This window comes from Cucurbita moschata, unplaced genomic scaffold (genome assembly GCF_002738365.1).
Source record: "Cucurbita moschata cultivar Rifu unplaced genomic scaffold, Cmos_1.0 Cmo_Scf00013, whole genome shotgun sequence".
In the NCBI taxonomy this organism is placed as follows: domain Eukaryota; kingdom Viridiplantae; phylum Streptophyta; class Magnoliopsida; order Cucurbitales; family Cucurbitaceae; genus Cucurbita; species Cucurbita moschata.
The window spans coordinates 5,101,986-5,124,843 of NW_019268529.1; the positions used below are offsets into that span (position 1 = coordinate 5,101,986).

At 36.7% G+C, this 22,858-nt stretch overlaps 6 protein-coding genes across 10 annotated transcripts in view; 2 read left to right on the forward strand and 4 right to left on the reverse strand.

Moving 5' to 3' along the window:
* LOC111451805 (3-oxoacyl-[acyl-carrier-protein] synthase, mitochondrial) overlaps window positions 1-1,321 on the forward strand; it is a 6,113-nt gene extending 4,792 nt beyond the window's left edge. For both annotated transcript variants that reach the window (XM_023092368.1, XM_023092369.1), the window contains exons 11-14: window positions 41-101; window positions 196-278; window positions 744-815; window positions 956-1,321. In XM_023092368.1, coding sequence (XP_022948136.1) covers window positions 41-101; window positions 196-278; window positions 744-815; window positions 956-1,120 — 381 coding nt within the window. In that variant the 3' untranslated portion in view covers window positions 1,121-1,321. The remainder of the gene's footprint in view (window positions 1-40; window positions 102-195; window positions 279-743; window positions 816-955) is intronic.
* Window positions 1,322-2,314: 993 nt separating this feature from the next.
* LOC111451807 (heat stress transcription factor A-4d-like) lies at window positions 2,315-3,887 on the reverse strand. 2 transcript variants are annotated; one of them, XM_023092371.1, is made up of 3 exons: window positions 3,295-3,887; window positions 2,431-3,174; window positions 2,315-2,376 (listed from the first exon to the last, which is right to left on the reverse strand). In XM_023092371.1, exons 1-2 carry the CDS (start codon window positions 3,511-3,513, stop codon window positions 2,452-2,454), a joined length of 942 nt encoding a protein of 313 aa, XP_022948139.1. In that variant the 5' UTR covers window positions 3,514-3,887; the 3' UTR covers window positions 2,315-2,376; window positions 2,431-2,451. The 2 variants fall into 2 exon arrangements, with proteins under 2 accessions (XP_022948139.1, XP_022948138.1); XM_023092370.1 differs by having other exon boundaries at window positions 2,368-3,174.
* Window positions 3,888-5,625: 1,738 nt separating this feature from the next.
* LOC111451808 (transcription elongation factor B polypeptide 3) lies at window positions 5,626-8,628 on the forward strand. Of its 3 annotated transcripts, none has more exons than XM_023092372.1 (8): window positions 5,626-5,803; window positions 6,317-6,507; window positions 6,590-6,727; window positions 6,850-6,928; window positions 7,434-7,502; window positions 7,631-7,706; window positions 8,196-8,252; window positions 8,347-8,628. In XM_023092372.1, the coding sequence occupies exons 2-8, from the start codon at window positions 6,340-6,342 to the stop codon at window positions 8,435-8,437; spliced, it is 678 nt and encodes a 225-aa protein (XP_022948140.1). In that variant the 5' UTR covers window positions 5,626-5,803; window positions 6,317-6,339; the 3' UTR covers window positions 8,438-8,628. The 3 variants fall into 3 exon arrangements, with proteins under 3 accessions (XP_022948140.1, XP_022948143.1, XP_022948141.1); XM_023092375.1 differs by having other exon boundaries at window positions 7,634-7,706; XM_023092373.1 differs by having other exon boundaries at window positions 5,635-5,808.
* A 578-nt stretch (window positions 8,629-9,206) lies between these two features.
* On the reverse strand, window positions 9,207-13,556 carry LOC111451804 (citrate synthase, glyoxysomal-like). Its single transcript, XM_023092367.1, has 13 exons — window positions 13,058-13,556; window positions 12,736-12,916; window positions 12,574-12,659; window positions 12,345-12,449; window positions 11,186-11,248; window positions 10,947-11,056; window positions 10,714-10,833; window positions 10,567-10,642; window positions 10,375-10,448; window positions 10,173-10,293; window positions 9,991-10,088; window positions 9,794-9,917; window positions 9,207-9,635 (listed from the first exon to the last, which is right to left on the reverse strand). The coding sequence occupies exons 1-13, from the start codon at window positions 13,319-13,321 to the stop codon at window positions 9,504-9,506; spliced, it is 1,554 nt and encodes a 517-aa protein (XP_022948135.1). The 5' UTR covers window positions 13,322-13,556; the 3' UTR covers window positions 9,207-9,503.
* A 931-nt stretch (window positions 13,557-14,487) lies between these two features.
* Window positions 14,488-19,012, reverse strand: LOC111450999 (ubiquinone biosynthesis O-methyltransferase, mitochondrial). The gene is made up of 9 exons (XM_023091215.1): window positions 18,660-19,012; window positions 17,716-17,805; window positions 17,030-17,108; window positions 16,187-16,264; window positions 16,042-16,090; window positions 15,491-15,540; window positions 15,132-15,281; window positions 14,964-15,044; window positions 14,488-14,849 (listed from the first exon to the last, which is right to left on the reverse strand). The coding sequence occupies exons 1-9, from the start codon at window positions 18,956-18,958 to the stop codon at window positions 14,733-14,735; spliced, it is 993 nt and encodes a 330-aa protein (XP_022946983.1). The 5' UTR covers window positions 18,959-19,012; the 3' UTR covers window positions 14,488-14,732.
* Window positions 19,013-21,241: 2,229 nt separating this feature from the next.
* LOC111451617 (protein TOO MANY MOUTHS) lies at window positions 21,242-22,630 on the reverse strand. The gene has a single exon (XM_023092091.1). It carries the CDS (start codon window positions 22,588-22,590, stop codon window positions 21,253-21,255), a length of 1,338 nt encoding a protein of 445 aa, XP_022947859.1. The 5' UTR covers window positions 22,591-22,630; the 3' UTR covers window positions 21,242-21,252.
* Between the last annotated feature and the right edge of the window lie 228 nt (window positions 22,631-22,858).

Here is a 22,858-nt window from a genome sequence, read left to right on the forward strand (position 1 = left end):
TTTTTTTTTTTTTTTTTTTTTTTCCTTTGATGAATTGCAGTCTGGATTTCATCCCTGCCAAGTAGATTACCTAAATGCACATGCTACATCTACACCCTTGGGTAAAAATTTCTATCTTTTACAAGTTGCTTAGTGTGATTTTTGTGTCAATGTTGTATTATAGATGTAATTTATGTTTGTGGGTCTTTTATTTAGGTGATACAGTGGAAGCCACTGCTATAAAATCTGTATTCGCTGACCATGCACTATCAGGTGCTTTGGCCTTTTCATCCACAAAGGTAATTTATTTCGAGAGTTCAAGGACCAAATAGACATAAACCTCAAAGTTTAGAGACGAAATTGTAATTTAATCATATATTTATTATAAATTTTTTAACTAAAGCCAAATATATTGTTCTACTGCTTTGGCATTGTTTGATAATCATTTGAATTTTGAAAATAAAACTTATAAAACTTCTTCCACCTGTAGACCATATTCTAATAATATAACTGATATTCCACGATCTGGAAAGTGTTGGATTATTCTACGAATTATCCAACGTTTGGGAAAGAAGTTCATTCATACGCAAAAAAAAGAGTGAAGGGCAATTAGGTCCATTTTGAGGACGAGTATATAACCATTATGCAATGTTGAGACACAATATATGCACACAACTAGTACTCCACTGAGTTCAGTCTTTGTACAAATTTGTCTTTTGCCAACGTTTCGTGATAGTTATACATGAATGAAAATCGAGTTTCAGGGTGCAGTCGGTCATCTTCTTGGAGCAGCTGGTGCTGTTGAGGCAATTTTCTCTGTTTTGGCCATACACACTGTAAGCAGAATTAGCTCTTTCAATATGTTGTTTTCTTTGACATCGACTGTTACAAGAACTGGCATCCCTTTTTAAGATGCCTAACTAAGCAAACAGCAGTACTCTTTGAGCCTAATGGCTGCTTTGTTGTTTTATTGCAGGGTGTAGCACCACCCTCTCTTAATCTGAAGGAACCAGACCCCATATTTAATGACAACTTCATGCCTTTAACCTCTTCGAAACAGATGCCAATTCGAATAGCTTTGTCGAATTCCTTTGGCTTTGGAGGCACAAATGCATCCCTACTTTTCGCTTCTGCTGAGTAGAACAGACTGATTACTCCAAATGGATCTCGTTCGTTGAAGAAACTGGTAAGTTATTTAGTCCAAGTTGTAAGTTGTTGTGGAGATTCCATTTTACACCATTTTTGAGTCATTGTCTATTTATTGTCTATTTATTGTGACAAAGATGCGATGATAGGCTACATGTTAGAAGAGGATATTGAGTATTTAGAATTCCATTTTGTCGTTCAAAACATAATAGCCTATATTCTGAGTGATCTTTGCGAACGGTTTTCATAGTGATTTAATAAGATTTTAAAATTGAATGCTTTGTTCATTCTTAGTATGACTTGGTTATATTGATTCTCTTTTGAGTCGGATGAACACGTTAATAGGCTTTTTCTACATAATCCTTCGGATTGTCAACCTCATGTTTGAAGACTTCATATTGGTGAATGGGTCGGAGAGTCCTCGCGGTGGAAATGACCATCTTCCATCTTCTCTAAGGCATTGACATTCTTCAATACAAATTCTATAAGCTGGAACACATGGCTTAGTCATGTATTTGAATCTAGGAAACAATGCCATCTTTATAGCATCCTCGGTTGGTAAATAAGAAAGAATATCAACAAGTGCAGACTCTGAAAGCTGATTAATACTATCATTTTGAGTCCCTACAATCTTCAGTTAGGCAGTCAATTCATTCAATAAGAAACTTTAGTGAAGTGCTCAGCTCTGTCCTCAAGTAAAATTAAATCACTAAGGTTCTTCAAACTCAATGTCACTATTATAGAAAAAGCAATGTCACTGATATAGAAAAGTCAAATCACAAACAACCGAGCCCTTTAGTGAGCAATGCCAGTTGACCACCCAAATGCTAAAAAACACCATGAAATTACAACTGAAATCAGCCCTCGATCAAAAAAAAAAACAAACATAAACAATGGAAGAAGAGGAGGAGGAGGAGATGATCACATAATATGAAATATGAATCCAACAAAAGAGCCAATAATGTAGGATCACTCGACCACGCTATTCTTAGGTAAACAACTCTCATCAAACTCAATAGGAGTCATTCAAGGCTTTCTTAGATAAACAAAACTCTAGACTCGACCAGGCTCATCTCTCCTTTTTCTTCAATTTTGTCTCATTCAACTGATCAATCCTCTTGTATTTTATTCTCTCCTATTGTACATAGATATCGTAAAACTATAAATTTTATAAGAACGACATATTAAACCTTCTAATATAATATTCCCGTTTTATATATAAAGAAGATACGCAACATAAAATTTGAACCTTTCCCGGAGAGAATGGTAATGAATTGTAATGTGAACAACAAAGAAGGAAATCTAAATCATTTACAAACCCCTAATCTACCTTAAAACATTACTCCTTCTATCCAAATAAACTTCCCCACCATTGGAACACCCCGGAACCTCTGTCAAAAACTGTTCCCAAAACACATCATTCACTCCATTTTCCCCTCTCTTTTCCCCTTCTTTCACACCCTTACCCTCCATTTCCTTCCTCTTCCCGCTCATCTCTCCGCCCAGAACCTCCGCCACGTTGCACAGCAAATCCTCACACAACCCCAACGACACTTCCAGCTTCCCCATCAGCTCCAATGCCGGAACCTCCAAACCATTCTTCAACCCATTCCTCTCATCTCTCTCAACTTCCAACCATTCCTCACCCAAAAACTCACTCAATTTCCCTATCTTTCTCCTTTTCCTCGACTGATCCTTCTGCAACTCCGCCGCCATTATTGCTATCAGCTGCTTCTGTTGGTTCCCCATTCGCCATATCTGCTGACACATTGTTTGAATTTGACGCCCGATTTGTTCCTTTTCATTTTCGTGTTCTTGCAGCTGGGTTTGGAGAATGGTCTTTTCTTGATGAAGGGTTTTGATTTTTAGCTCCAGTTCTTGCCTCTCCAGCTCGGACAATGGAGCTCCACTGCCATGGCTCTGGCTCTGGCTCTGGCTATGGCTGAAGATTGGTTTGCGTCTATGGATGCTTTTTAGAAGATGGGTTCGTCCTCTTATGAACCCCTCGTTAGCAAATTCCCATTGATCTCGATCTACCTTCCTGAACCCCTATTAAGAGATACCAGAATTTTTCTCTCAGGATTTTTACTAAAAAAACAGAGGAATCAATGTCAGGGAAAAAGATGATTTGATTTTGGAATATGATGTTTTTATGATGTTGGAACTTACGTAAGTGTTCAATTGACGAACGAAGCTAGAGAAATTGTTGTGTTTGAAATAAACTGGGAGCAATTCTTTGGCGAATTCCGGTGGGTTCCAAACCACGAAGCTGTAACCACTTTTACTCCATGACACGACGGAGTTGGTCATCGGATCATCCACCATCTCGTATGTTTTGGTCAGAAATGGCGGCGGTGCGCCGCCATAGCTTCCATCTGAGCCCTCCATTTATTTGACTGAACAGTAGGAGTTTCAGCCAGCGCCGCCGTTGTCGCCACCGTGATGTAACCAGAAAAACAGGGGAAAGGGAAATCTGGTAAGAACAGAACGAGAAGTTGAAGGGAAATTTTGCGGATTGATGAAGCAATGAGAAGGATTTTGAATTTTGATTGAGCTGAAAAATGAAGAAACGGGAGAGGGATTTATAGAGGCGGTGGTGGAAAAAGTCAAAAGAGAGGCTTAAAAAGGCGTTGACCGGACCCTTGTAGCCATGGCTGAATTTTCAACTCTCCATTCTGAGCACAAAGTCGTATGTTTTTCTATTTTATGTTTCTTTGGGAGATCTTTGAATGAATTTTAAGTCAATTTGACTGAATTATGATGACCCATTATTTTTATTTTTATTAATATATATATATATATATATATATTATATCTTTATGGTATTTTAGTTTACTTTTAATGGAATTATCCAAGCTCACTGCGAGTAGATGTGGAAGATGCTTTATTTTCTCACGTTTTATTAATGGCATAAAAATTATTATTGTTATTTAATAAATTTTGACAAAAAAAAAAATAGAAACTAATTTTAAGATCTATTTAAAATAGAGAAGGTTGAATATAAATATTTAATAATTTAATAATTTATTTGTTTGTTATTATTATTATTGGAATCATTATGACGTAATATAAGGAAGGGCAAGAAAGTCATTGAATAAGAACCGCACAACATAATGGAAAAAGGACTTACCTGGTCGGACGGCTGTCATTGGTGAACGCACGCAACGACGGGAATCTCAGTTAACAAAAAAAGATACGATAATATTTTAAATGTTCGGATGTTTTTTTTCCCTCAATATACGATAATGATGAATTGATGACAGTACATTAAGGTGACCCTTTGACTTTTCTCATTAAATGTAATTTCAAAAAACAAAACAAAACAAAACAAAACTAATTAATCAGACAACATGAGACTTTGTATAAGTCAAATATTTGTCTTTTTATTTTATAATATTTTCAGATAAAGAAAAAAAATTGTATGAATTAATTTAATTTTATCAATATATATATATAGCCCAGTTATTCTTAAGATCAGTTCATGAAGTTCAAATTTGTGTTTGACAATTATTCATAAATAATAAAAATAGCGATAGTTATTAATTAAATAATATTAAGTAATTTGTAGGAATTATGTTCAATAATTAGTTTTGGTTAAATTAAAAATACATGTTATTCACAAATATTTAAATTTCTAATAAATTTTTAAAATTTTAGTTTCTGGAATTTCCACGAATTGAATCACATCATACAAAAACGATTTTTAAAAAAATAAATAAGTAAATAAATCCACCAAAGTCGTAATCGCTGACTTTATTTGATTGAGAAACTTAATTTAAAACAATATATATATATATATATATATATATATATATATATATATATGATATGGTAATTTTCTTTTTATTATTTCGTCTAAAAAAAAGTATTTTGACGTTTAAAATTCTAGATTGCTTTATCTAAAATTCAAACTTTAAAGATATATATTTTATCTCAGTTAAATCATACTCTTTTTTAACGGTGGGTTAATGTGAGATTATTTTAAATTAAAAAAATTGAATATTTAACTTTTAGTTTAAAAAAACTTGATATTTTGTTATATTAACCGGTTAATTGAATTTTTTTTGTTTGTTTGTTAGGTGATAATTAATTTTGTGGGTATTATTTCTTTAGGTATGTGGATAATTTTGAACCGTATTTAATTATTGATAAATAATTTTGGTTATTTATTTTAACGATTCAGTTTGACTTTTTTTTAATTATATATGAAATTTATGTTTAAATTTTATAAATATAGACTAAATTTGTCACTTTTTAAAAGGATAGGGATTAAAATGAAAATTTTGAAAGTAAGAAACCAAAACGTGCCTAAAATTAAAATGGAATTTAAATTTGAAAAAAAAAATCTCTAAAGTGATTTTATTTTGACCAAATCTGTGAATGTTTAAATAAAAGTAAATAATCGGTATTTATCGGAAAATAAAATAAATAAAAGGGTAAAATGATTAATTAAAGAGCAGAATTAAAAAATATGATCCTCCTTGCGTTTATTTATATATTTTATTTCCAAGGATTCTTTATCACTGCGCAAAATAGCAACTTGGGGAAGAATATCGCAACATAGAAAAGGGAAATTACCAGATGATCAGATGACGATTGCTGGCCAATTCGTTCGTATCTAGTTCAACGATCGTGCTTCTGTTTCAACGTTTCTCGTCTCCGTCTTCTCAGACTGTCGGTAAGGTCCTTGAGATCTCAATTTCTTGATCTATCGCAGTTCGTATTGTATTTGTATTGAAATTGAATCAATTTCTTCTTTTTGTTTTCTCTTTTCTTTTAATTTCTGCTTTCTTTTTAGGACGATCGAATAGGATTTCTCTGATCATCATTTTCTTTTTATTGAATACGATCTGTTTTTTCTTGCGTTGTAATACCTACCGGATGAATTTAGGATTGGTATAAGGGAATTATTTTGTTCTATTATATTCTGACATGTTGCTTAAAGCTAAGTAAGAGATGTATAATGAATATTCAGGTGCTTCTTTTTGAAGTGTATGGAATTTAGTAATTCAGGGCCAGTTTTTGGTGAAAGAAGTGCTGATATATGAGACGCTTGATTTTTCATGTAGAGCAGTTGGTTACCTTGAGCTATATTTACCAACTTGTTTATCGACTCAGTATTTTGTTTATTGTTCAAAGGATTTGCTGTTGTGTAAATTTAGCGGTTTGTTTTCTTCTTTCTTGTTCTTAGCTTGGCAACCTGAGAAAGAAGAGATGTATCCAGTAAGAAAAGTTCCATCGTTGGTTGATCTTTGCGTTTACAAAGCTATAGATAATCTGAGGTTTCTTGGGGATGTTGGCGAAACTGATTTACATCTTCTAGAGCGGATTTTGCCACATTGCACTGTTGATCAGTTGATGCATGTGGAGAAAAGTTCAGAAGTAAGATTGGATTAATTTGCTTCTTATTTAACTATCTGGTTTCTTTGGTATATATGCTAAATTGAGCATGAATTTATTTTAGGGAAGAGATCTGACTCCAGTTACAGATAAATTGTGGAAAAAATTCTATGAAAGACAATTTGGTAGAGAAAATACCAATATTGTATCTGAGAGGATGCAGAAGAAAAAAGTGGCATTTAGATGGATTCAATTGTATGAGGTAACATTCCTTGTACTTCTTCTCTCCCGCTGTTTACTTTGAGATCTGAGTAGTGAATGATGGTCGACATGATAATGATCTATCTGAGGAATTACCATTAAAATGAAACTATCTACTTTCAGGCGAAAATGAAGGACATAGAAAAGAATGAGAGCGAAGCTGCAGATCGAATAAAGCAAAGCTACCTAAAGGAAAATGCTCGTATGTTCTATTCTATTCTATTTTCACTCGCTATAGGATTTCCTCACAATTTTAAATTTAGACTAACAAATAGCTAGATCATGTGATGTATCACGCATTATCTGGTCATTGATGCCCACTCCCATCAATTGTCTGATATTAGAGGTATGCTATAGGTTCATTATGAATAGATGTTCTTGATTTTTTACCTATATTTTAGGAATCAATAATTTTATTGTTATATCAAGTAAATATTTGTTACGGACTGCAATGGCGAAGAGAAACTACTATATAACAATAGCCTTTGGAGGGATATCTCTCTGCCAAGTCCCGCACTAGACACTTCACTAAAATGATTACACCTTCAAGATCCTTAACACTTCTATTTATTACCAAGACACCTCCTAACTAATTACCATTATGTCCTTACTAATCCCCCACGTATAACCCATAGCATACCTTACTAGTACACTCACAATATTTTCTTAACATATGATATTTTGAATATTGTCTTGAACATTTTTAGGGAAACAAAGTCGTCAAATACAGATTTGCAGTAAGGTTCCCCCTGCAAGCAATAAGAGAAGTTTTGGAGGTAAAATCTATCGCTCCTTACATTTGGCTTGGCTTCTGGGTAATAGAGATTTTAAATCTGGCAAGGCTGCGGCTGGCACCATGAAAAGAGAAATTATTAACATGTTATTTTTCTCGTGATTTTCTTAGCAGCTGGATATGGCTCCAACGTGACAAATACTAAGAACAAGCTGCTGAAGAAGTCAAAAATAGAAGTGCTTCAGAGGTAAGACTATTGAATTTGTTCTCTGGAAAAAAAAAAAAAAGAAAGAAAGAAAAGAAGGCTATTGAATTGATATCTCAGAGTGGCCAGTCTGAGAATATTGTGAATTTGTCTAATGTGCCTCAAAGAAAATTAAACATTAAATTTGATCCTTCTCCGCTTAGAATCTGATCGGCTGGTCAAAGACATTAATGAAATGGCTTTTTCTATCTATTTGAAAGCTTCTTTACTAAAATAATTCTTGAGCGGCTGCTTTTTGCATGCTTCCGAACAGAAGCAAATGGATGTTGTTCTAACTAGCCGATTTGTAATTTAATCATGGAAGCACGTATTTGTAGATCCTTTGTCACGAGCCCAACCTGACAAAATTTCTCGAAACACTAGTTCTCATTTATATACTGTACCTACCCCTCCATGCATGAAACAAAGCCCCTTTTCCATCTATGTTCAGTGAAAGTTCTCCAATACTGATTCTTTCCCTTCTTTGGACAGTCAAGAGATGAAAAATATAAAAGCCTGGCGAAGAAATGCAGTGCAGAAGACTTGTGAGTAAGTTGCATTTCTTAGCGCTATAACTCAATGATTTTGAAACCACCTGTTCACTAACTCAATGCTGACGTTCACGTTCCCCTCTAATCTGCAGTATTCCTTCCACAAAGAAGCCAATGTTTTCTGGAAGGGATTCCGCTTCAACTTCTAAGAGTACTACCACTCATATGGCCCGAAAGTGGTAGCACCTTCATTAGCTTTGCTTTGTTTTTTTTACCAATTGTAAGGATCTGTTCTTTCACTCAGCTCCAAGGCTATCTTATCTTTAATTTAGTTATTTCACATCTCCAGACACTTCTGAAAAGTCATGCCCTGTGAATAACTTTACATTTCGTAGTTGTTTTCCATTTTAATGCAATATTGTTTATTTTACACATTTTTTCTCCTTATGAACTTCGTGATGTGGTATGTTATTTTAATGACGTGATGATCAGATCTTCCAATCAAGAAGAGAATGATAGCTAATCTTGTTTTGATAAATACGCATTGAGTCTTTTAGAATATTATGAACATTACTTTAGAAGTTCATTCACTTAAAACATCGAGATTCCTCGTTTGAAGAATATCCAGAGGATGCTTAAGAGGTCTCTGGAATTGATGCATCCTTCTACCGAATTTTGGGGCTTCATCTGAATTTTTGTTTACTCAACCTTTCAATCATGTTGTTTCAATAATTGAGTGGACGTTTATGGTTCCCATTGATTGTAGCCTCCAGAGTTGAACGACAGGCAGTCAATTTTAAGCCAAGATAAGTCAGTCTTCAGAGCTCTATAAGAGGCTGTGACCTTTAAGATCATACAATACAATGGCACATTTTCTTTTTGGTTCATGTTGGAAAGGTGTCCTGCCAAAGCCAGCTTTTTGAATGTGGTTTAGACCTCGACAATGTTCAGAGTTAGCATCATATAGTTGACATGATGACCATGAGAGAGTGAAAACAGAGAAGAATGCTAAGGGTATGAGAAGTGAGGTTTGGAATTGAGCTTTTAGAACCCATTTTTTTCATCTTACTATGAGAAAGAAGAAAATATAATAAGGTTACAACAGAAGTTCTTCCAAACCGCTGGAAGTGGAAGTTACAAGAATTGCACCATCTTAGTAAAACAAGAAACTTATTCGTGAAATATCTGTCTTCTATATCTCTACAATTCTACTATCCAACTTTGTTCATCAGATTCAGGCAGTGCTTGGACCAACCAACAAGTCTTGTTTTCCTTGCAATCTTGCATCGTTTTATTCTCTCCAAACAGCCTAGATCCCTGATCCAGACAGACGGCGCTTGGAGGCGTTCGAAACTGAAACCTGACCGAGCCTGTCTGCTTTTGCCGGTAGGAGACGTTCTTTGGGTGGAATATAACGACGCAGCCATTCCCCGGTGTAGACCTGAGTTTCATGAATGCACCAAGAATAAGGTTAACAGAACTAACTAATTGGTTGCATTATGCGAAGGAAATCAGACCGATCTTTAGTTTACGAAGTCGACTTTTAGCCAACTTAGGACAGATGTCTCGATTCCCGGGATCAGTAAGAAGGGAGCTAACCTGCTGGGGTCTAATTATCTTAGTGTCAGGATCATCCAGGGATTCTCGCCAATGTGCTAAGTATCCAGCCATTCGAGGGATTGCAAACAGCACCGTGAAAAACTCAGGTGGAAATCCCATAGCCCTGTGATCAAACACATCCTCGGTTAATCGACTCACATCCCTTCATTAGAAAACTAAGATATCCACCTCCCTACCTATATATTAATCCAGAGTAAAAGTCAACATTTGGATATAACTTCCTCTTCACAAAATACTCATCTGAAAGAGCAGTCTTCTCCAGAGCAACAGCCACCTATATGGCATGAGGAACGTTGTTAGAGGAATTGTAAACAGATTGCATTTTCACATGGAAACATAACAGTTCCAAGACAAATACCTCAATGAGAGGGTCCCGACCGACGATGGAAAATACTTCTTCCGCAAGTTTTCTTATGACCTTAGCTCTAGGATCATAGTTCTTGTACACCCTATGCCCAAAGCCTGACATCTTCCTTTTCCTGGAGAACTAAGTAATGTGAGCAATATAACCACTTTACCAGTCCTTTCACACTTCATTAAGAGATCAAAGTGGCAATTACCTGTTTTTAACACCCTCGATGAATCCTGGAATGTTCTCAACAGTTCCAATCTCACTCAGCATTTTAAGCACAGCCTACAATCAGGTTAAGAAAAGGAAACCACTTTAAGCACACCCTACAAGGATCAGGAAAACTAAAGAAGAAATAAACCAAAAGTAATCCAGAATGTCATAAAAATTCTCTCATGCATACCTCATTGGCCCCACCATGAAGAGGGCCATACAGTGCTCCCACAGCTCCAGAAAGAGCAGTGAACACATCAACACCACTGAAAAGCCAAAAAGAGCAAGAATCAGACTATGCACTAATTAAATGTTATTGGTGGTAGAAGCTGTCTACCTTGATGCTAGATGACGAGCAGCAGATGTAGAGCAGTTCATTTCATGTTCTGCATGAAGGATGAATAGAATGTCTATGACTCGAGCTAGCCGAGGGTTCGGTTTATAAGACGTATTACCCCTGAAATAGATAATTCAATTCCTAAATTCAGTTCATATTTTCTCTTGGAATATGATGGTAAGAACAATGCTATAAACCTAACACAAGTGTCCAATAACTTAGTATATACTTACAAAGAATCAAGCATGTACAGAAAATTCTCCGAATAAGAAAGGTTGCTGGAAGGAAGAACTGGAGGTCTTCCAGCCAGTCTAAGATAAGCTGCTGCTGCAATGGTGGGAGCCTATATATTCAGAGAAAATACCACTTAACACAAAATTAAATTGCAAGCAAAACCAAACAAATTAACACGATCATAACCCAAACGCTAATAAAATTATCTTAGCTGATAAAATGATCATAGAAAGCATACCTTCCCTATAACTCGTGCTATTTGTTTGTCTCTCACTTGCTTAGACTTGTAAAGATCTTGTCCCTACAACAAAACAATGATGCACAACTAAATACAAAAGTCCTTTCACATTAATCACAAGCCTACAAAGATAGATACACATAGTAACAATGACATCGTGGCTCGTGGCTTATTGAGAGAATGAATTAAATGTCTATTTAACTCTGTGGTAGAGTAGCGCCATGGTAAGGTGCAAGTCATCGGTTGAAATCCGATAAGAGGCTTTGGCTTTTTTCATAAAACTCCCGGCGTAATGTTCATATTTGATTGAAGGGAGAATAGACCAACATATTGTAATGTTATAAAAGGCCGAACTTAGGTTATAAATGGGACTTTTGACTGACGAATATGTGAATTTTCTGTCAATGAAGGTTTGCTTCCCTTTTTGGAATGGATTTCGCATCCACTCATTGCCATTTTAATCTGCTGCTTCAAAAGATAATGAAGGTAGCATGAACTTTCACCATAGTATGCCCTAATAATATGCCCTAATAAGCTTTTCTAGAAAAGCCACAGGGAACCTATGGTTTCCCATTCCTTCCTTGTTGGAACCGAACTGTATCAGCTCAAGCCCACCGCTAGCAGATATTATCCTCTTTGGACATTCTCTTCAAAGTTTTAAAACGTGTCTATCAGGGGGAGTTTCCACACATATCCTCTTTGGACATTCCCTTCAAGATTTTAAAACGTGTCTATTAGGGGAAGGTTTACACATCCTTATAAGGGATGCTTCGTTCTCCTCTCCAACTAACGTGGAATCTCACAATCCACCCCCTTGGGGCCCAGCATCCTCGTTGGCACACCGCCCGGTGTCTGGCTCTGATACCATTTGTAACAACTCAAGCCCACTGCTAGCAGATATTGTCCTCTTTGGGCATTCCCTTCAAGGGCTTCCCCTCAAGGTTTTAAAAGGCGTCTATTAGGGAGAGGTTTCCACACCCTTATAAGGGATACTTCGTTCCCTCTCCAACCAACGTGGGATCTCACAACTAGAAGGGAAAGAAGAGAGCCAATTCACTTCCCTTTTTTCCATATGAACAAGAAGTTACGAAAATTTCAGGCTATACCCTGTAACATAATTATGCAATAAACAACTGAGAACCAGAAAAAACGAACTCACTCTAAGGGCAGGGTTGGCATCTGGATGAAAGATAGATAGCGCGCTCATTGCACTAACAAGAACACCCATGGGATGTGCATCATGAGGCATTGATTGAATGATATCCTATTGAGATAGACAGAGATTCAACTCTATCAATAATAAGTCATTCAGTAATAAGTCATTCAGACATTGAAATTTATATAAAGAAATATGTGAAGGAAAAGTCAATACGACGACAGGATCGTACCAAAAGTCCCTGTGGTACGGCCGAATGCTGAGAAATAGTAAATTCCCAGTCTTCCAACTGACTCTGAGAAGGCAAATTCCCATACACTGAAACAAACCAGACATTATATCAATGATTTCAGACCAACAAAATTGATATTATGATAGCTCCTCTAGGACTTACTCAAGAGGTATGCAACTTCCACAAAGGTACTACTCTCAGCCAATTCCTCGATCGGGTAGCCTCTGTACCTAAGAATTCCCTCGTCGCCATCGATATAACTGATCGATGACCGAACCGGAGCAGTGTTGAGATAGCCCGGATCATACAGCTTAAGTCCCTTGTCATTTGGTCCTGTAGTTATCTGCAAGCATTCCGAGCAAGTTCATTAGACTAAAACTGGTGCCTACAACTATTAACACCACGAAGATTTCAAGATTGATAAGAACACAACAAGAACGTCATCAAACACATCCAAATGAATAAACCGATTCAGTTGATGTACCTTCTTCAAGTCATTGGCCTTTATTGTGCCATCTTCAGATATCTGGATCTGGTACCTCTTCCCAGTCCTCTCATCAACGACCGTCAAAGAACCCTTCAACATTTCAGGCGGCGGAACCGTAGTCCGAGCTGACACGCAATGAGTCACGAGGGACGAAGCCATCTCCGACGGTTCCAAGGTGGCAGCAGCGCTCAGATGCGCAGCCAGAATGGCCAAGCGACTACGAGCAACGATCGCCGACGACGATTCCATGTCGGAGGACATCTGTTTCCGTTCCCGATCGACGGAATTGGGAATCTAAACGAGTGAGGATCACAGCTGAACAAGAAGGCAAGTAATCCAACGAGCCTTCAAAAGTTCGTACGTAGCTTCTCTGATTGCTTACTTCCCCTTTCTGTAAAATCCTTTTGGTCTCTTTCGCTAACAAACTTCGTCTTCCTCCTTTGGCTCGCATTTTAAAGATGTCAGAAGGTTCTTTGCAACTAGTCGGATAACTGTAAGCCCATGCCACGTGTACTTTTTCGGTCGTTTTTTGAATATTTATATTTCCAGAAAAAAAATAAAATATGAACTCATTTATGTATAAAATGGATAGAATAAGAAATAATGAAGCTTGGGATAAAACAAAGAATTTTTGGTTGGGATACAAGCAACTCAAACACGTAACTTTTGGATAATAACTTGGATCAAAATATAATCTCAATGTTGTCACATAATTGAGGAATATTATTAATATCAATATTGACGATCATTTCTAAGAAATTTTCAAAATTATTCCCAAAGCAGAGATATTTTATTTTTTGTATTATTATTCACGTCTATTCTCATTTTTAATTATATTCTTATCAAATATATATATTTTGTCGTATGATTAGAGACGTTCACGGGGTGGGGACTCCTTCCCCATCCCGTGGGTAATTTTTTATTTATTTATTATTCTATTAAAAAAATAGTTATCTTAAAGTTTTCATTTCTCGGTATAATCTAATTTTAATATTTCAATATGGTCTTTAATAATTAAAAATATCTCCCACATATTATTTAGCTTAAATATTATAATTGAAGTCACAAAATTAATTAATTTTTTTTAATAGAGTAAAAAAAGATGTTGAAAATATATTAATATTAAGAGGAGATAGGGAATGAAATTAACCAATCTTTGTAATGTGCTGTCCGAAGCCCGAGGAGCTATCTTCTGGTATCTTCTGGAAAGAGTTCCCTGTCTTGGGAGGCTCAAAAAGGTCGATGATAATGTAAAACATCTATTATGAATTCTGAACGACAAAGAAAATAATAGGACCGTATATATAACATATATATATATATATCTATCAAGACAATGCATAGACATGGAATCATAATAAAAAATTGCAACCCCAGCTCCCATCCAGTACTCGATATCCATGCCAAGGAAAATATTCACAACCAAATGCAATTCACAACAATTTTTTCTTCCCTTTTGTGCTCAAAATGAGGAGTCTGCCAAGATCATAAACCTCAAACAAATTTGGTTTATGTTATACGAGATTGAAAGGTCTTATTGCCACAAACAAAAAGAAGCTTTATGGAATGTTTAGAGGGAAGCTGATTGGGAGTAACCATTCAGTTTTCAGGGCAAAATTAATTTAGCGACAGAAATAATACCTATTGCGTGAGAACTAAGATTACACCTTCGTTAGTCTGTCGTCTGGCTGACTTTTGTACCAAATGCGATGTAATTTACACTGGTATCATCTGAAAGGGACCACTGGCCGGTTAAGGGATTATACACAAATCCGGCTATCTCTTCCACCTAAGGGAAAAAACAATCATACATGAATTGGGTGTTTGAACATAGAAAACAGTGCATGTTGGAGAAAGAATTAGTAAGAACATAAACATATGAAAATTTAAGCATTAGTCTTACTGAAATAGAGGCGCGTTGTAATATCAGAACCAATTCTTCAGGGATAAGTAAGCTTGACCATTGATGTGTACCTCTAGGAAGCTGTAAGTATAAGAAAATATAATAAAAGTAGCTGTATGACCTCAAGAGAAATTAGATTAGAAAAAAAGAAAGTTGATAATAGTATACCCAACGAAGAATGTATTCTGCTGCAACAATGGCAGTTGCGAATGACCTCATAGAACGATTAATAGTAGAAACAACTGTAGCTCCATTTGGCACTGTCAATGCTGCCAAGGACTGGCAAAATCCTGCAGGATCTGCCACATGCTCAATTACCTATTGAAAGGTTTTGCTTAGAAGAGCTTGGATATGCATCTAACAGTTAATTGCAGTCTAAGGGTATGATCAGGCTAACAAATAAAAGGAGTGCCCCCAAAGGGGTACAGCTCGCGTTATGGTTGCATTTTGAAACCAGGTTTATGAAGAAATTTTGATAAATAATGTCTAGTCAATTTTCCACATGTTCAGTGAGAGTGTGAGCAAACCTCCGAGGCGATGACAGCATCAAACTCTTTTTGCTGCTCTACCAGCTTTTCTGTGACAAAGTAGTATTGTAGAATATTCAATATTCAATATTCAATGATAAACAAGCATAACAAGCATAGGATTTCTCAATGAAAAATTAAAGAGATCTAAGTGAAACAAATAATTCGAGCATACATGGATAAACAATAGAGGTGGAAGATACGTGTATCCATAAGAAGAGCATGGTACACTCTTTTTCCGTCATAAGAATAGTGTAACACAACTCTCTCTCTCTCTCTCTCTCTCTCTCTCTCTCTCTCTCTCTTACTTAGAAGAAGGTGTAATGCCTTTGGAAGAGAACAAGTAAGTTGGAGGTAGTCAACCAAAAGATAGGCATCTGGTATGTTTTATAGCACTCTCAAAGGGAGTTGAAGGTAATTTTGCTAGATTTTTCAATTATACAACATGGCAAACTCATCTGAAGTTCAAACACATAATAGATATAAAAATAACAGAGGTTTGATAGTGCAGGAAAGAGGTCATGATGAGAAAATCAAGTTTTTGCACGTACCAGCTGTGGTACAACAATATTCAATTGTTGATGTCACAGGATCCAGGTCCTGCACATACAAGTATGTCCAGAGACCACCATGTTAAATTCTACATAGATCTTGCCAAATAAACAATTTGTTTGACTTCAAGAATAATAACCATACCGCATGCACACGGGCAATCTTGATATTTTTATCCACAGCATCAATTCCTGTCACAGTTGCTCCCATTCGAGCTAAAGGCTAAAATAACAGAAAAAGAAAGATATTGAACATGGGATCAAGAACTGAAGGGCTCAGTTTTTTAACTCTAATTTGGACTGATCTTATTTCTTTTGACAATATGGGACAGGACAGCTCAGCTACCAGCCACAGGACTGGAGCTTCTACAAAGTTTGTATTGAGGGAGAATATTATTTTACAGCACACATGGATGGTATTTTCTCTCCTCTAACCTCAACTGAATGTCATACTTCAAATTTGTCTTTATACTTGAACAAAGGAAAGGGGGGTTGGGGGGGGGGAAAGGACTTCTAAAGTACAAAGATGACATACGCTGACAGAAATGACATACAATAAAATACGAAATCTAAAAGCTTTTGTTATTACAGTTTTGACAGCTTATGACTCTATAAGACAAGAAGAAGATATAGGGAATTGAATGAATAAAAGCTGAGCTACACCAACAGATATGATCTACAAGTGCTTTAAAAATTGTTTGATACTATGAGCTCAATTCACTGAGAAATTGTGTGGCTTTTGTACTAATAAGTTGACAACTTGTAAATCTATTATTAATAATTATTGACTCATTTCCAAAGAATAGATTTAAGAATTATTGCTTTAGTTAACAGATATAAATTGGGGAAATGAATTTGGAAAACCCCAAACTCCGGGAACTAGACAAATGGTATCTATGAAGAAAATAAAAAACATCCATGTTGTACTGGACAATAAAATTTCCCTTTGTAATAAGAGTACAGCAAGACCAAAAAGAAAACTAGAGACCTCAGAGAGAATTCCACCACCACAACCAACGTCAATAATTTTCAGTCCTTCAAAAGGCCTAATAGAACAAGGGTCCCTCCTGCAACAAATTTAACCAATCAGAGATTCAGAATTCCTGGAATAGTATGAGGTGTAAAAAAATCAAATTCACTAGTATTTGCACTGAATTGTAAACTTTATATTTCAGGAACCAAAAACATGCTAGATATTAAAAGCATATCATGTCTAATACCATTCTATACATATAATTTTACTAGAATTCTAAGAAGAATCTCAGTTTCATATTTTCAGCACAACTGAAAGAACCAGAACCATCAATAAGCAATCAGGTTTTGAATACTGCTAACTAATATAAAACAGATATATAATCAATATGCATGGACCCAATTTTTATGCAGTTGGCCTTGGTCTAGGAAGAATACATTGCTATCCATGCATTGTGTTGTTCTTAATTAAAATTATCATCTATCCTGCTATAGAATGGTGGTGGTGGTTTGTCCTAAAAATAACTAAAAAGGTTTCGTATCTACATGGTTTGGGTAAAAACCCAAAAGAGCTAAATTTAAAGTCAGTAGCCAACCATCATGGTAGTTACTGGAACCAACATTCAAATGTGCTTGGAAGACCCAGCATAAAAGTGGGGGGCGGGGGGTTTAGTTGCCGTTGAAAATAAACCAGAGAAGTACCTGAAATGCCGGCAAAGAGTGGATCTGATGAACGAGACTCTTGCAGGATTCAGCGCATGTAATGGCTTAAATGGCCCTTCAGAGTCCCACCTAAAAATCACAGCTTCAGTCTTCACAAAGTGACCGAGTGCTCTAATGCTTATTATGGCATGAACTATGTTGTAGAATGAAATATATTCAAAGAGAACTGAGCATGAACAAAAATGATAGCAAGACAAGGATGATATTAGGGACATAGAGAATTTGAAAGTTATCCAGCACATTAGATACTTTTTTGATGAAGAAACAAATGAGATACTTTACATATAGCACTATACAAATAAAATGATTGTTGAATACTCTTTCTTACTTCTCCAAACCAAAGACAGAGAAACACTAACTATCAAAAGAATGTGCGACCAAGATATGATCCAAAAAGCATATGCAATCGAGATCATATCAAATTAAACGATGATCTCGAACAACCATCAAAACTCCGTTCTCAGACACTTGCATGAATACATTCGCAGAGCAAAAGCTTAACGTGAATTGGTTAACTTTTGAATAAGTATCAATAAAGGTTATACATGCCATTAATATAGAACCTTCAAGCATTTCGATTCGTTGTGCAGTGATAAAAAATATTGTGAAAGTTTCGTTGCACAGATATGTGTGTGTGTGTGTGTGTGTGTGTGTAAGTGTAAGTGTAAAAGAATCTAACCAAGTAACAAAGGATTGATTTCCAGGAAAATGGAGAGAAACCTCAAAAATCTCCAACCGTCGAAATATCATACTCCGTACATTCGCAATAAGAATTGAACCCCAGTGAGATACCAAATACTTTCAAATTTCCAAATCATCAAACCCTAATTTCCTCCGAAACCATCCCAACTAAACAACGAAAATAATTCAACAAAAAGAAATCATCTAAACAGTGCAATTTTTTTAGAGAATTCGACGATTACCAGGTGTCGGCAATGGCGGAGAATTTAGCAAGCTCGAATTGATTCACAGACGAGGTAGCAGAAGCATTTCTTACTATCTCCTCAGGTCGATTCGTGCTTTGGAGCTCTGCATTTTGAGGCGGTGCAGAAGAAGAAGCGGCGGGAGATAGCGGCGGAGACGACGCATCAGAGAAGCGCCTGAAATGGTACAGAGTTTGCGGAGATCGATTTGCATGCAGATAATAATGGCAATCTCCGATGCCATGGAAAACGGTGGAGCTTAGAGCTCGGAGCTGGTTGATGCGGAATTTGGGAGCCATGAGTGAGAGGAACTGGAACGGTGAATTTTGGACTGCGGTCGAGTATGATTTGAAATTCCAAAATTTTAAAAATTAAAATTTCTATTAGATAAATGTTTCCGAACTATAGAGTAAAAATTTGTTATTACGACGGTTATTCCTTAATTTGGTTAATTTTTAAAAGTGAATATTAAGGCGTTTTTGACGGTGCACGATGTATTAGGTACGAGAGCATTGTGCAGTATACTATGATCAACTATTCTCTAAGATATTTGGTTATAAGGTAGTTTTTATAACCAGAGGCAATTTAATATTCGTGTCAAGTTAGGAGATTCAGATTAATTCTAACATTTTGGTCGAGAGCAACTCGACAACTCAATTCGTAAACTCTATCTAGGTTGTTCGTGTCACTAACTCAATCAATCTAAATTTCGAATTGGTCTAAAAGATTTTTCGAACTTAATTCGTGTACACCCTAAGACATATATTTTAACTCTCGGGACATATCTCGAAAATAATGAACACTTTAACTGCTCAGACGTGGGGTTTCTGTGTTGTTCTTTCATAAACCTTACTATTCCTCTAAGCTCTCATCAATGAATGGGCTAATAATGGATAGCCTGAGCGATGCAAAGCAAAACTGCATTTACTTTTGCTTTTTCCCTTTTCTAGGGGTTTCAGCGTGGGGATGCGTAGGATCATGAATGGCCCTTTTTAAACCTTATTTTCAGGGCTTTGTTGGTTCTCCCACTTCAAAATAGTACCTACCGAGAAAAGATCAAAACATTCGTTTTAAAAGTATGGAAACGTTAAATGCATTTTAAAATTGTGAACCTGAAAGTGACACGTAACCGGCAAAAGCATACAGTATCTACTAGTAATGGGCTTTGGCTGTTACAAATGGTATCAGAGCCAAACACCGAACAGTGTACCAATGAGAACGCTAGCCCCCAAGAAAGTAGATTGTGAGATCCCATATTGGTTGAAGAGGAGAACAAAACATTCTTATAAGGGTGTGGAAACATCTCCCTACTTGAGGCTGAGAACTACATATAACGGGTCAAATCGAATAATAGTGGGCTTGTTTTGTTACACTTCTCAACGTCATTCGTTCCTTCGTAGCTAATACAAACATAATTCAATTAGGTAAACTTAATATATTTAAAACCCAAATCAATGGATGGATTTTGCAGTGAAATGAGGTAAAAAGTAAAAGAAAATTCTGGTGAAAAGAGGGTAAAAGTTTCAGAAAGTAAAAACTACAGAGGAGAGTAGTGGAATATGTGTGGTACTATATATATATATTTTTTTTAACAGTGTATGGTAAAATGTTAAAAGTAAAACTTGTTTTGAGTTGGTAGGTGCTTTCCAGCTCTCTTACAATGTTCAAGTGTCCTTTTTTGGACTCAGTTTTCTTTTTGAGCGTCTTGTTTCATCAACTGCTACTGTTTCTGTCCGACCAAGCCCCACTTTGTTGCTTTTTTTTTTTGTAAATTTTTGTATTCCCTTTTCATGTAATTTTAAAAGGTTATATTATGATCCTAGTCTCGGTAGCCTCTCGGTTTAAACCTCCGAGTTCGAGGGAAGAGGGTAAAAAATTAACTGGAGCTACGACGGAAGTGAGCTATAATACTATGAACCGAGAATTATGATTGTCGGTGAAGTCAATGAGTGCAATGGGAGCTACGAATACTTCAATCAGGTAAAATTTGTAGGGTTTTCGAGAAAATGTCAGAAGAGTAGCATTTTCTCATCGAAAAGATGCAAAGACGTGATGAGCTTCGAGTACTATGAAAAGAACATATGGCGTTAAACATCGAGAAAAACCGTCCCATTCATGTTAGACTTATAAGTCATTCTCTCGAGGCTTACTATAAATACGATGTCGTATAACACTAAATTTGATGCCTTATTTGGGAGAGCTCCAGCCTTTAAGGAATTCAAAGAAAGCACAGGGCTTGTGTGATCAAATGAATGTCAGACAGACTGTCGAATTTTGCACAAGCGTGTGGAACCATCACTGAGAGCGACATGTCGTTTTGAAACCAACACTAACTTTATGGTGGAATTTTGATCAACTTAATCCACTCCAGAGACTCCTTTTCATACTGTCCTTTGGATACTCCAACTTTGACTTGATCCCATTTTGAATTTGGATCTTGAGTTCTTGGTTCTGTTCCAACGTGTTTTCGTCGAGTCGATTAACGGTCAACTAAGTTTAGAAACCGGTAGAACTCGTTGCTTAATTCGATGGGTTACTGTAAATTTAATATATATCAATAACTAAACCTTAAACACGACATTTAAACCCGAGTTTATACATGGTGAATCAATTTAAACAAGAACAAACAAGTAACAAAAGCAAATGGATTACATAAGCTTGGTTTAGCTGGAGATTGGTTCATTGGTTGGATCAACGAGCCATCTTCCTGATTGGTTCCACAGACATTGACACCAAATTTTTGGACAGTGGCTTGAGAAGGGCTAACGCAAAGGCCTGGATTTCCACTGAGATCCATGTTTTTGCCCAATCTCTTCAAGAAACTTGAGCTGAAAGGCACAGTGCCACTGAGGGAGTTTCTGCTGAGATTCAGGTGATAAATGCGAGATAGGCCACTGAATTCAGCTGGGATTTGGCCAGTTAAGTGGTTGTTTTGCAATGATAAAGTGGTCAAGTTTTTAAGCTGTGAGAAGCTTGGTGGGATGTTGCCAGAATAGCCAGAACTTGCAAGCCTGAGTTCTTGCAGTTTCACTAGCTTGCTGAATACCAACGGCAGAGGAATTTGCATTGGATTGTCATCCATGATGAAGTACTGCAAGTTCTGCAGCTTTCCTAATCCTTTTGGTAAGTGCCCACCAAATTGGTTGCTACTCAAAGCCAAAAACACCAATGAATTCAGCTTCTCAATGCTATCAGGGATGGTGTCTGTGAGTGAATTAGAGCTCAAGTCAAGTTTCTGAAGCTGACCCAGTTGCCCAATTGTGGTTGGGATTGGTCCAGTGAGTGAATTGTAGCTCAAGTCCAGCCCTTCAAGGCTTGTGAGGTTACCCAACTGGATTGGTATGCTGCCTGTGAGCAAATTGTAGCTGAAGTCAAGGTGCACCAACGACACCAAGCCGAAGATCTCCGGTGGGATTGAGCCAAAAAGACAGTTTTGAGACAATGTGAGGATCTTCAAGGACTTGAGGGAAGAAAGTCGAGTCGGGATCGGACCAGTCAAGGCGGGATTCGATCGGAGGCTCAGCTGTTGCAAGGAGGAATTTGTGAAGGCTGTGGGGGAAACAGAGAGGTTTGTGTTGGTGTGAGTGAAGCAATTGAAAAAGAAGGCAGACTGAAGGTGAGGGAGATCAAATATCAATGAAGGGAAAGTGGCAGTAGGTTTACAAGTGGGGTTTGGGGAGGTTCCAAAGTCAAGCCTGGAGACATGAAGCAGGGCGAGGTTAGTGGGAGCTGCTTTGCACTCCAAACCAGGCCAAGAGGAGCCAGGTTGACAAGGGTTGGGATAAGAGACCCTCCAGTTTTGGTCAGAGGACATGGACTCCATGATCTTGAAAAGAGTCTCAGCTTCAAAGGGAAGCATGGAATTGGGAGCAACTTTCTTGGCAAAAATGGGGGAAAACAGAGGAAGAAGAAGAAGAAAGAAACAGTACATTGTGTTTGTGGAGTGGTTTTTTGGGACTCTGGTCAGCTGAGGAGGCCTTGTTTGTTTGGGGTAGGGGGTCTTAGGAGAAGAGAGAGCGTAGGGGAGGGTAAGATGTGACTGAAGTGATTTGTGGGGCAGTGGTAATTATAGTATTTTTGAGACATTTACTTTGATTGGGAATTTACAAGTGAAGAGAGCATATGTTTCAGCTTTTTGGACACACATCATTTTGTTTTTGTTTCTTTTATCAGATAAAAAAAAAAAAAAAAAAAAAAAA